This window comes from Akebia trifoliata, unplaced genomic scaffold, assembly GCF_017979445.1.
Source record: "Akebia trifoliata isolate Shusen 1 unplaced genomic scaffold, ASM1797944v1 Contig01119, whole genome shotgun sequence".
NCBI classification, from domain to species: Eukaryota; Viridiplantae; Streptophyta; class Magnoliopsida; order Ranunculales; family Lardizabalaceae; genus Akebia; species Akebia trifoliata.
The window spans coordinates 5,296-18,648 of NW_028237510.1; the positions used below are offsets into that span (position 1 = coordinate 5,296).

Below are 13,353 nucleotides of genomic sequence, written 5' to 3' on the forward strand. Positions count from 1 at the left end.
GAAATTAAAAAAAAAAAGATACTAACTAGATCATTGGACCGCCTTAGTTGAAGTTTCCAAATTTACCCCCATCAAACTAGGTCATTGGACTGCCCAATTTCATTTTTTTAATTAGGAGGAAACAAGGTCCTATTTTCAATTTTTTAATTTTGAAGCAAGGTGGTCATACCAAAGTTACAAAAATCTGCAATTTATTGAAAAAGTCACGATTAAATCATGATTTTAATAATTGTAAATTAAATCATGATTTAATAGTTTTCAATTAAATCATGATTTTTTCAAAAAAAAATAAAAATTGATATTTAAAAAAATCTCAATTTTTAAAAAAAAAACAGGGATTATTTTTGTTTTAAGCATTTTTTTAAGTATTATTTTTCATTTACTGTAATATATATATAGGGTCCCGTTCCGCACAAAACATTTTGACAAACATTTTGGCAAACATTTAGGGACCGTTGGATAAAAACCAAATGGGCGGTCGAGATTCAAAACATCAGTCGATCGGTTTAAGTGAGGGATTATGCGATTATTTACAGCGCCATCCCTCAAAAATCTATAAATTACTGTGTCCTCCTTGTCTCTTTAAAACTGAAGCAAAAAAACAGTCACTCTCACAGAACCCTCCTCTCTCTCTCTCTCTCTCTCCTCTCTCTCACTCGAGCTCTCTAGACTCTCTCTCTCTCGTTCGAGCTCTCGCTCTCCCCTGAAACCCTCTCTCTTGCTCTCGCTCTCGCTCTCGCATTCTCTCTCGCACGAAACACGAACTGTTGACCTCTCTGCTGCAACTTCATCGACGAAACATGACCGACGAAGACTCCATCTCCCTCGCAGACAGGTACTCTCTCTCTCTCACTGTATTAATTTGAGTTCCGATTTGACAAAGACAAAAAATCCGAAATTATTTAGGGTTTTTTTATTCTGATTTGAGAATATTTCATTTGTGAAATATTTCACATAAAAAATTCCGATTAGTTGTTGTGTTTTTTGATTTTAAAAGTTCCTTCCATCTTTTTCTTTATTAATAGATTTTGCATCAATGAATGAATTTTTTTGGGAGCAACGAGATTTGTTCAGCATTTACCCCCAAATTTTGGGAACAAAGGCTTTGATGATGGAATGACATTTCAAGTTATGGAATTATTTGTGCAACATCGCTCTTAAGATGGGTTAGAGAGCCGTTTAGCTGTTGTGCTACCAGATGATACTGTAGAGAAGCTTACAGTGAATGGCAAGGGACATTTGGATATTGAACACGATATTTGAGGTACAATCTTCAGGTGACTTTAGCATTATTCTTTTTTACTTCCTCTCTACTTATCTTTGTGTATATGTTTTGCTTAAATGTGCTGGGGAAAATCATGTATATGTTTGCTTACTTGATCTGCTTGGTTCATTTCAGGTGGTTGTGGGTAGTTTTATTGCTGATGGGCGCAAAGAGTCAAAGTTAAACCAATCAGAACCTTCTTATGCAATGCCAAAGCATGGATCGGGTGGTGGTGGAATGGTGGGGTCTGGTAGTACACCATCATGAGGGACCATGAGTGAGTCATCTGGTGGTCCTGGCATCCCCCTCAACTAGAGCATGGGAGCCTTCAATAACAACAACCAACAAGGCATGGCTAACATGCCGTGGAAATAAATTGTTCCCTCGTAATTTGTGTATTAGGTGTGGATTTAGTCCATCAATTTTGAAGTTGTAGTGTCAGCTTTCATTCTGGACTTTTGTATAAGCTTATATTATTAGGTGCACCAAGGTAGGATTGTTGGTTAGGTATTTTCAACCCGGCTTTCTGGGAAGTAAATTTCAAACTAGTAACCACTCTCAACCAGGTGTTTTGGAATTTCAGATTTCTTGATGTCGTGTGGTATCTCTATCACTCTATGATGTGAAATAATTGTCCTCAATTTCATTGAGATGTTATGTTATAAAGGATCATTGTTTGGCATCAACGCTTATTGCATTTGTATGTATTTGAAGGTTGTTTCACCAAGTGTGACAGTTTGAGTTATGATGTAAATGTTGTTGTGATTGCATTTATCTAATCTTACAGTTCAAGACTTGACCTCCTAGTGTTTATTTTTTAGATAATTAAAACTGCATTGGCTTTAATCTCCATTAGTAGTCAAGTTGGTGATACTTTGTTGTCAGCTTGCCTTCTTTAGCAGATTTGCTTCTCAATAAAATAATGTTCTTCTAATGGGCTCCACTTCATCCTAGTTAAACTTTCAGTTCTGTGTCCACAGTGGCTCGCCTCTAGCAATCTCTTTGGTCCTATGTTACATAGATACTTCACAGTGGGTGCAATATCTGATACCCATATACGTTCATCGAATTGATATGATGTGGATATGGTATTTGCACCTAAATAGATCTATCTGATACGGTAAAGCGCCCATCTTGAATTATCCAGATAAATTCTATTAGCATGGATTTCATTTGCATAATAGAAGTAATCGTAGTATTGGTGCAACCCTTAAGTTCCTGCACAAGTTATCTCCCCCAAACCATTAAGTTCCTGCAACCCTTTCATTCCACAATTTTATTTGACACAAGAAAAACATGGATCATCCAACAAACAAATCTTCAATCCAATGCCAAGTTCATCAAGCAGTCCAACAGAGAACCACAACATAATACCAAAACATCAAAACCGCATTATCACACTAGGCCTCTATAGTTCGTCGTTGTGATGACAAGGGGACATGTGAATCCTATCTCCATTGTCTCAAACTCTTGACATGTAGTGTGCCATAGAAATAGTATAGCAGGTCCCTTCATGGTAAGGGTAATGAACCCACATGACTCAACGTGTTGAAATGCAAATTAGCTGGTCTCAAACAAACAAGGGTGGTGTTGAGGTTGGGCTAAAGGCAATGAATAATTATATGCAAGATAGTGTTTGCTGAAAGCCTTCCGAAGAGCATTTTGGAATTTAGAGAAGCTGAATATTTTGATCATTAAAGTAACACTTTAGAAACAAACACTAAGGCTGTTTTAGTCCTTGAATAAAAGATGTGAGGACATTATCTTCCAAAAGAATATCCACATAATCTAGAAACTAAAATCGGATCTGTTTTGGACTTCTCACTTTTGTAGGAACTAATTTTAATATTTATCAAACAAAGCACTTTTGTTCATGTCCTTCACAACAAAATCATCATCATCATCAAATTGAAAAAGAAAAAAAAAACAAACAAACACAGACCTGGTACAGGATGTACAATAAAGAAACCAAAAAAAAAAAAGAAAAGAATAAAGGATACAATTAGCGTCCTCTCCAATCAGAGAGGTTCCTCAACTACCTAATGGCAAATGAGATACTACAAAGAATACAATATCAAATCTTACATAAGAAAAGCATAAAATTAATGAACTTTTGTTCCTCTCTCTTTGCACAGCATATGCCACTCCTGCAGCACTGCAGCCTGAAGTGCAAGGTGCTCAGCTTCCTCTGCAGTCAGCTTCGATAGGGTTGAAGGCCCCTTGGGCTTTCCATCATCTTCACCATTTTCCTTCTTTTTCTTCTTTCCATTGCCACCTTCCTCTTCTTCCATTTTATCTTCATCTACGTCTTCTTCTGATTCTTCATCAAGTTTAGGAGATTGGGGTGGAGGTTGGGCCCGCTTTAAGCAATGCAACACGTTCCATTAAGGTCCTTAGCCTCTCAGCTGCCGCCAACTTTACTTCATTTTCTGGCATGTATTCCACACCCCCATCTGTAATGTCGTCACACCACCCTTGTAAATCTGATTCTATCTCCTTTATGATTGATGCATCTGAAGCTCGAACCACAAATTTGCACATCATAATATGGATTCATTCAACCGATCCCCCACTCTTCCCTACAAACCATAGTATCTAATTATTTCCAAAAAGAACAGCATACCTTGGAGCTCCATTGCACTGAATTTACATCCATGTCATGGGCCTTTTCCTTCTTCAGAAGCAACTTATAGGACGGTCCATCAACCTGCAGAATTGAGAATAATTTTTTTTTGTAACTTGATAAAAATTTCGTGAAGACATCAACTAAAAAATGAGAGGGGAGGAAATGGAGCTGCCACTGTATCTGCTACTCCATAACATGTTAAGGGAGGTCAAACCACCAACAAGAGTCCATAATTTCCAAGAGTTGTTGAATAGAAACACCATCTCTTTTTGCAGTTCAAGACTTCACAAGTTTGTGTTGTAGATCAAAAGCTTAAGATCTTCAGACCATACAAAAATTATAAATTTATGAAAAAAGTGGATTATGTGCAAGGTGTGTGGTAGAGTCCATGAAGCATGCTAGACTTCAGGTTCATCATCTACATTCCATATTGAATTCCCGATATTTGGTTAGGTTCTCCTTTTTGTGTAGATCATAACACTAGTTCTTTAGTTCTAATAATACCTCAAAGGGATATAACAGCATCCCAAAGATGAACAGGTAGCTCAATTCTCAACATTTTTATTGAGTGTCTTTCCCGAATTTATTAGTTGGGGGAGCATAATGTACCATCCTAAGGTAGCATTTCAATTGTCGATACAACTATTGTACTGCTTGATGAGAAACTAAGGCATAGTGAAAATAAGAGTTACTATTTCCACACCAACTGTGTGCAATTATTTGGTGATTTACAAATTGGAATTGGTGTGGCATTAGTAAAAGTTGGTGTGGCAATATCAGCTCTCGAAAATAATCCAGTTGAGCAGGTGACCATTGGGTTCTCTGTCTCTTGTCAAGCTTATGTGATTGAGTCAAGCAATTCACTGTTGATTTGCAGAAATAAAGAGTAATTACAGACTAACAGTCAGCAGACAGAAAGAAGGATATGAGGATTACCAAATCGTCTTCGTTCTTAACGAAAAGACGTATAGTATCATCAGCTGCTCCACTAGCAATAATGCCCTCCCTGTTATATTCACAAATGAATCACAATAAAGTCCTCATAAAATATGCGCTTAAATCATCTATCGATTAGATAAGAATGGGTTTTGTGCCAAATGGCAAAGATGGATAAAGGCATGTTTCTAGCTACATCAAGGTGATCTCCTCTCTGCTTTCCTCTTCAGAGAAAAAAAAGAATAAAGAAAAAACCCATTGCAAGAAATCAAATCTGTATTTTCATTTGGGTAAGATTACATTAGAACCACATCAAGAAATCAAAACCCATCGCAAGAAATCAAAACCCACCGCGAGAGAGAAAAGAGTGCTTACCTGCCGTTGAGCTTTCCTTAGGGTTCACGGCTGGAAAATCAAGAAGAGGTCGAGTTGAAAACCATTCGTGCGAGGTAGTTGCAGCGAGGAAATCCGAACAGCAAGAGCGTGAGAGAGATGGAGTTGCAGCAAGGTCGAAGTTGAAGGTGTTTGTGTTTCGTCGATGAAGTTGCAGCAGCGAGGTCAACAGTTCTTGTTTCGTGCGAGAGAGAATGCGAGAGCGAGAGCAAGAACGAGAGAGAGGGTTTCAGGCGACAGAGAGAGAGAGAGAGAGAGGGAGAGCGAGACAGAGAGGAGGGTTCTGTCGACTCTGTTTTTTTGCTTCAGTTTTAAAGAGACAGGGATGACGTACTAATTTACAGATTTTTGAGGGATGGCGCTGTAAAATCCCTTACTTAAATCCGATCACCCGTTTTTTGAATCTTGACCGCCCATTTCGTTGTTATCCAACGCACGAAAAATGTTTGCCAAAATGTTTGTTGCTGAACATTTCCCATATATATATATATATATATATATAATCTCAGACTTTCTCTCTATGGGTCAAACAACCTAGTTTGAAAATTGCAATAGTCTAGTTTTCTCAACGGGTGAAATTTGAATGAAAAGACCTAGTTTTCGGTAGTCAAATGACCTTTCGAATTAAGTAACGTCCAACAAAGGTGCATTTGGTATTTCAAGATTTTCTTGTTCGAACAAGGCAGTCAAAAGACCTTGTTTTAATCGTAACATGGCAATCCAAATTAGTATCTTTTTAAAAATATTGAATTTTTTTAATAAATAATAATTAAATAATCATTTTGTTAATAATTTTACCTTTTTCATAAATGGAACCAAATGTCTCCAACCTGACATCATCGCTAGATTATCAGAATTTGTATCCTTGGTGAACCTTCACATCAATATGTTTGTATCTGAAATATTTTCATCAGGAATCAGAATTGTAGGTGAAAACATAAGACCCAAATAAATATGTGTTTAATGTTAAAGACCCAAGCACTTGTCATATCTTGAAAGAGAAACTTATTAGTGTTATATTATTCAATTACTTTAATAATGTTCATGAATTATTGATTAGCTTATTTTCTTTTTAATTACTTCAAAAAAAAAAAAAAATTCTAACTTGACTAGGAAGGGGAAGGCGAACAAGAGAGGATTAATGGCTGTTGAGGCTATTGCTTCTATGGTGGTGGGGAAACTCAGTGACATTTTGATTCTGGAAACAACCTTCCATTTTGACGTGAAAGACAAAGCCGAGTAGATTGAAAGAGAATTGAGGAAAATACAGTGCTTCTTACAAGATGCAGAAGAAAAACAAGAAAATAACTTGAATGTGAATAACTGGGTGGATGATATTAGAGATGTGGCTTTCGATGCAGAGGACGTTTTCGAGAAGTACCATCTTTTATAAAACACAACAAAAGGAGAGGAATTTCCTAAAGAAGTGTGCTTTCATCTTCTATGACCTACATACCCGGCATTCGATTGGCATGGAGATCGAACGGATCAAGATTAAGATCACTGACATCACCAATACTCGGTCCACTTATGGTTTGGAAACCATCGGAGGAAGAAGCAAAGAAGCATCAAGCTCCTCAACTGCACTGTTGCGCAAGAAGAGACAAACTTCTCCTGATCAGGCAGATGATGAAACCCAAGTTATTGGTTTAGAGAGGATATAAATGAATTAAAAACTCAACTAATGAGGCAACCCCTACGACGGTGTGTGATTTCTATCGTAGCAATGGGGGGTCAAGGTAAAACTACACTTGCTCAAAAGGTTTATAACTGTGATGCTGTCAAGAACCATTTTCAAGTTCGTGCTTGGGTCTTAGAGGAAGTTAAGACAAAAATTGTGAAAAAGTGTGGGGGTTTACCTCTTGCAATCGTAGTACTGGGAGGTTTCTTATCAAGGAAACGCAGAAGCTACGGTGAGTGGACAAAAGTGCTTGATCGCATAAACTGGCAGCTCAATCAAGACCAAACACCATGCTCACAAATACTAGCTTTGAGCTATAATGACTTGCCTTTCTACTTGAAACCGTGCTTTCAATATCTTGGCATTTTCCCCGAAGACTATGAAATCTCTAAAGGAAATTTGATAAAGTTGTGGATAGCAGAAGGATTTGTACAAAAACGAGGTGATGAGGTAGCCGAAGACATTGCAGAGGACTACTTAGAAGAGTTGGTGGATAGATGCATGATTCAAGTAGCAAGAAGGAATCTTAATGGGTGTATCAAAACATGTCGCGTTCATGATCTTTTGAGAGACCTTGCAATATCAAAAGCCGAGGAAGTTAAGTGTTTTCAAATTCATGGCAGTGGAAATTCTTCTTCTACATCTTATTCAACCTTTAACAAGGTTCGTCGAATCATTTTTCATTATACCATCAGCAACTTTTCTGTGGAGCAATTTTATGATAAGCATATTCGATCTGTGTTTTCCTTTGACTCAATGAACCAAGAACTTCTTAAGAGAAGTGTTCATATGGGTTTTGGAATTCTTAAAGTTCTTCATCTTATTAACCGTGGTCCAGCTCATATTGAGTTGCCTAAGGCAGCTGGAAAACTTATTCATTTAAGGTACTTACTATTAAGAGGGATTAGAGTGCGAAGGTTTTCATCGACCATAGGCAACCTCCGAAACCTACAAATCCTAAATATACATAATAATGATCTAATCAAATGTGGTCGGGATGCAATGTCTAATATGGTCCACTTGCGACATAGGGATCAACTAACGGAGAACTTTAAATTGGGAGTAGATCCGCTAAGATGGAATGGGAATGGCTCTTCTTCTTTTTCTTCTATAAGAAATCTTCAGACGCTGTGGGGAATAGAAATAGATAACAAGAGTGTTGTGAAGGATGGGTGGGACAAGTATACAAACCTCAGAAAGTTGACCTTGTACATAAATGTTGATTTAGAGTCACAAATAGAGGCATTTGCAGGGTGGATTACCAAATTGGACCACCTCGAATCCTTGCGTTTGGATTTTAAATACACGGAAAGCACATATTTTCGAGGAATTACTTCAATCTCTACAAGCTCTATTTGGGCGGTGTAGTGATAGAAAATCTCCTGTCCGACCGGGAATTCCCATCCAACCTCTCCCACCTGACATTGAGTAGATGTATTCTTGGAGAAGAAACATGGTCAATCTTAGGAAAGCTGCCAAAACTCAAGTTCCCTCAGCTTGAAAAATTGGATTTGATAGGCCTACGTGGTTTGGAGGAATGGAAGGTTGAGGAAGGAGCACTACCCTGTCTTAGAGAGTTGTCAATTAGACTTTGTGACAATTTGAAGGCACTTCCAGATGGATTGCAGCGAGTAACCACGCTCCAGAAATTAACATTAGTGGGGATGAGTGTTGAATTGAAGGCACGAGTCAAGCCAAATGAAGGAGAAGATTGGAGAAAGATTGCGCACGTGCCCAACATCAGTAAGTTTATTTTTGGTAATTAAACATTTGTTCATTGTAAGCTTCTCAATTATATTGAATATCTTCTTTTATCTAAAAAATTGCAGGTTCGAGTTGATCTTAATTAAAGCTTGTAGATCGTCAATGGTTGGATGTTCCATGGGTTTTTTTTGTTTTTTTTCCACTTTGTATGGTTAAAGTGTTGTACTGGGTTTGGGCTTTGTTACTGTGTCTACTATCTATGTATTGTACTGGATTTGGGCTTTGTTATTATGTCTACTATCTATGTAATTGTGTTGAAGTTCTCTCCCCCACTCTCTCTCTTCAATTTTTTTTTCAGGTGGGTTTGGGAGTGGTGTTATGTAAGAAAACAATCTTATATCTTATTTAAACAACCATATATCTTATTTGGTAATAATGGTTTTTACTAAAATGTTTATGAGAAGTACAGTTGCATGCTATTTATTATTTTTACCATTTGATGTGAACCAACATTCAGTTAAAATCAAGGGCATAAAGATAAACTCAAGAAATTATCTGTGCAACGATCGATCTCATAAAAAGTAACAATTACGGAATGGGGGTCTGAGTCATTTTTGTAATTAAATATTAATAAAATGACTGATTCAGTTATTTTGAATAAGAAAAATGCATAGCTATTTTGGTAATTTTTGTAGCTTTAGTGCATGAGGGTTATGTTGATAGGGAGTGGGACAAGCTACTATAGGAATGGTCTTTTGTGGAAAGGGGTTTTCGCAGTATCTGTTTTGTTTGGAAAACTCTACTACGAAGATATTTAAGTTCTCTTCTTTCTTTTCATTTATTTTTCTCTGTCTCTCTGTTTTAGTGGATGGGAAGTTTTTTTTTTTTTTCTATGTTATATTTCAATTCAGATAGAAATTTATGACTTGATGTTGTATTAATTTTGCTAGTTTTATTATATAATATTGGGTAAATATGAAATTCAAATATTCTCTTGATCAGAAACATTTTAAACCCTTCATTTCTTTGGCATTCTAAATCATTTTAATTTGAGACGTTCTTTCAGATCCAATGACCTATTATTATTTATCTAATTGACTCACCCGGAAAAGGAAACTATTTTGATTAGTGATAAATCAACAGTGTGTTTCAGCTTTATTTCTCTTAATGGACTTTAAGCCCATCAACTGACATAGTTCAAAAAGCCCATGATGAAAAAAATAAATATGACTGGAGATGTTTTAGATCCTTGGAAGGCAGGTCTCCATACGGATAGTGCAAGGTGTGTCACACAAGAGAAACAAGAATTGAGGTAACTATACCTCATTAACAAGAGTTAGGCTAGTTTGACCAGTTTAGATTGATTTTTATTTTATTTTTACTTGATCAAAGGTTTTAAGAATGAATGGTCGGTAACACATATTGACACTAACAAGCATTATAAATAACTTGAGACTTTTATTGGGTGGACAAAAGTATGCTTTAATCTCCCACCATGGGACAAAAACATTTGAGTGGATCTAGGATTCTTGAAAAGATAGGAATATGATAGACATTATGTCCAACTTTATAAATATGGATGAATCTAAGGAAACTATATGGTAGTCAAGGATAGAAATATATTAATAGGGGTGCTATCAAACTTAATGCAAAAAAAAAAGGATTCAATTTTGTTCTCAAGATGAAATGGTCAGATTTAAGATGAATCCCGTAAACAAATCACTTGATGTACTTTTTCTTGTTTCTCTGTAGTTTATGTTTTGTATGTATTTAATCATTTGGGATTTGAATTAAATATGAGATTGCTGGAGGAATTCAGAAACTAGACTGACGACTTTTAGAAAAATATTTTTACAATTTAACATCGTTTGTGAGATTGAGCAAGTCATGTTCCCCCAAAAAACATGGGGACTAGCTTAAAGATGTTGCATTAGTCAAAAAGTAGAGAATTGAAGATCAACTTGACCTTTAAATCCTATTGTTCTCAATATGCTTATTGTATCATTAGCATTTGTAGTAGATCTATTCTCCTGAGAATTATTACGACATTTTCATCCTTCAATATGGCCTAGTTGATCGTGGTGTTGTGATGCACGGTGAGATTCTTATTAAATGAAATGGGTATAATGGTACAACATCATGTCAAACTATAAAAAAGAAAAGTAAAATAGGGAAAAATTTAAAAATTAAAAGTTCCTTGATTAGTCGACCAAAATTGAATATGAATATGGTCTTAGTTAGAATGATCTAAGTCTTGATAAATCAGATTTTAAAAATCCAAATCAGAATATTGATATATTTAAATCCAACCCGGATCCAACCATCATCTCAATTGCTAAAAAGTGAAGAACGGTAAAAACAAAGGGTAAGGTTATATGGTTTTGCTAGAATATGTGCTGACATAGACATCAATGTTTGATATATATACGCATTGAAATCCCTAATTCTAAAAGTAAGATAAAGGTAAAATTAAAGATAAAAGATTAATGATAAATGGAGAAATTATATATATAAAAAAATCTAATTAATAATTATTTATAAAAAAGTATTACTTTTTGTAAAATTACAAAAAAGAATCAAAATTGGCACTTGAAATAGCACAATTTAGTTTTTTGATTTTTTTTTTAAATTTCCATCACTTCAAGAGGCACAACTTTAATAATAATAAATAACTAAAAACCATTTCATCAATTAAAGTGGCATAACTTTTATTAATTGTTTTAAAAAATAATTTCGGCACTTAGAGTGGCACAAAAATTAGATTAATATTAAGTGACAATGGTAAGAGAGAAAAAAAAGGGGATTCAAGAACAATCGATGGAGGTAATGATCCCTGCTACTCAATATAGGGAATGACCAAATGTAATGGGGGGAAGAATCTCCATGGGAGGTCCACAAGCAAGGAGAATACTCTAAGCTTCCAAAACCAAATATCGAATTCCCTCATTTTGATGGCGTGAATGACAAAGATGAGAGAGACAAAGAAATGGGGATTCAAGAACAATCAATGGAGGCAATGATCCTTGCTTAATGACTATGAATTTCTTTGGCATTCTAAGCTCTTACAAGTCATGAGATACCTCTTTCTATTTATCTCTTAAGTGGGATTAGAACATTCTAAGCTCTCAAGAGTCATGAGAACTTTTGATTCCTGACTTTTAACCATTTCTTAAAAGGAATTGATACATTTCAATCTCTCATTAATTAGGGATGCTTACAACACCCTGCCAAATTCCTATTCATTTCATACGAGGGCTCGAAACATTCTAACCCCTCACGAGTTAGAAGAACTTTCAATTCTTGACTTCTATCCATTTTTTAAGGGGTCTTGTCAACGTGTACCCTTGAAAAGCAATAAATACACTGGAATTTAGAATCTTAGGTTATTTTGGTGAAAACTAAAGTTTTAAGGGCATTTTTTTGTACAAAATCCAATTTCCAAAGTGCATTTATTGCACTTGACATGTTAACAAAATCTTTTTTTAAAAGAGCCGTGATAATCTCATACCCCATTTGGCGTACTCAATTGACGCCCCTGACATGACATGTGCGAGAACCGTAGATTTGTACTCCTCAAGATACACAATTGTACAACTACAAGGAATACATATCTACGGTTCTAGCACATGTCACACCAGGGGGACTCAATTGAGTATGCCACGTGGAGGAGTCATATTATCATGATTTTTTTCAAGAGGGATTGAAACATTAAAATTCCTCAGGAATTAGGGAGACTTTTGGCACGCGCTGAGTCCTATCAATTTCTTAAGAGAAAACGAAACATTTTGACCTAGGGATTTTGGAAAACTTTCAATTCCTACATCTCCAATCCAAGTGAAGATAAGCTTAGTTGGTAAAAGTGTATAGGTGATGGTACCATAGACATGTGTTCATTTTCCACAAGCATCGATTTATTAATCTCATTAAAAATAGGTTTTAACGATCTAAGAAAAAAAAAAACTGAAGAATTTACAAATGGGAGTTTGATAATCTACAATCAAAATAGAGATCATTCAATTTCATGAATTGGTGTGTTATGACTAAAATTTGGTGCGGCAATAGAAGTTCTCTCATCTCTCTGGTTGTCTAATTTCTCACTAGATGATTGATGAAAAGCCTCATGCAGTTCAGGTGACTAATTCCATACCATGCCTGACCATTTGAACCAAACTCAATTGGTTCTTCTAACCATGGGGGAGATTACTCTCAATCAGATCTAAGTCCGAAACTGAACTAATTGATTAATACTTTTCTCATTTTTTATTTTTTAAATATGATCCTTTCAGTGAGGATGATGTTTTACCTCCTGAATAATTTTATTATGGCTATGATGCTTGCAAATTTTGCTTAAAAATCAGCTGTTTAGACTTTAGATACAAGTTGAAATATAAAATATTTTATTAGGTAATCACTCGGCAAAATAATTATGATATTGGGAGGAAACAATGACCAAGTAAATGTTGAAATCAGGTGCAATCAATCAACTAGAAGGGTAATAAAGTCTTCCAGTCCAATCCTCTGTTTCGTGGTAAGATCTTGAAAAATACAAAATTTTGAGAAAAAAATGAGTGCACAAGTCAAGGAATTTATAATTTTGCTAATTAATAAAAGATTGAAATCAAATTTAGGAACACACATAACATTATTAAGACATATTTTATTTAAAAAAGTGGAACGTCCAAGGTGGGAAATACGTGAAAAAACACCATTTGGCAAACGGACCGATTAATTATAGGTGAAATAGAGAAA

At 35.6% G+C, this 13,353-nt stretch overlaps 1 protein-coding gene and 2 long non-coding RNA genes across 4 annotated transcripts; 2 read left to right on the forward strand and 1 right to left on the reverse strand.

Moving 5' to 3' along the window:
- Positions 1-393: 393 nt before the first annotated feature.
- LOC147380677 (uncharacterized) lies at positions 394-2,850 on the forward strand. The gene is made up of 3 exons (XR_015175183.1): positions 394-835; positions 1,026-1,264; positions 1,400-2,850. It is a non-coding gene; the product is annotated as an uncharacterized LOC147380677 (long non-coding RNA).
- Position 2,851: 1 nt separating this feature from the next.
- On the reverse strand, positions 2,852-5,695 carry LOC147380678 (uncharacterized). Of its 2 annotated transcripts, XR_015175182.1 has the most exons (4): positions 5,202-5,695; positions 4,827-4,896; positions 3,888-3,971; positions 2,852-3,777 (listed from the first exon to the last, which is right to left on the reverse strand). It is a non-coding gene; the product is annotated as an uncharacterized LOC147380678 (long non-coding RNA). The 2 variants fall into 2 exon arrangements; XR_015175181.1 differs by having other exon boundaries at positions 2,852-3,971.
- Positions 5,696-6,945: 1,250 nt separating this feature from the next.
- On the forward strand, positions 6,946-8,268 carry LOC147380679 (disease resistance protein RPP13-like). The gene has a single exon (XM_086431387.1). The coding sequence runs from the start codon at positions 6,946-6,948 to the stop codon at positions 8,266-8,268; it is 1,323 nt and encodes a 440-aa protein (XP_086287513.1).
- Positions 8,269-13,353: the final 5,085 nt, after the last annotated feature.

Excerpts from the sequence above, each read along its gene's own strand:
- LOC147380679 (XM_086431387.1), top strand. The coding sequence starts at position 6,946 with ATGGGGGGTCAAGGTAAAACTACACTTGCTCAAAAGGTTTATAACTGT.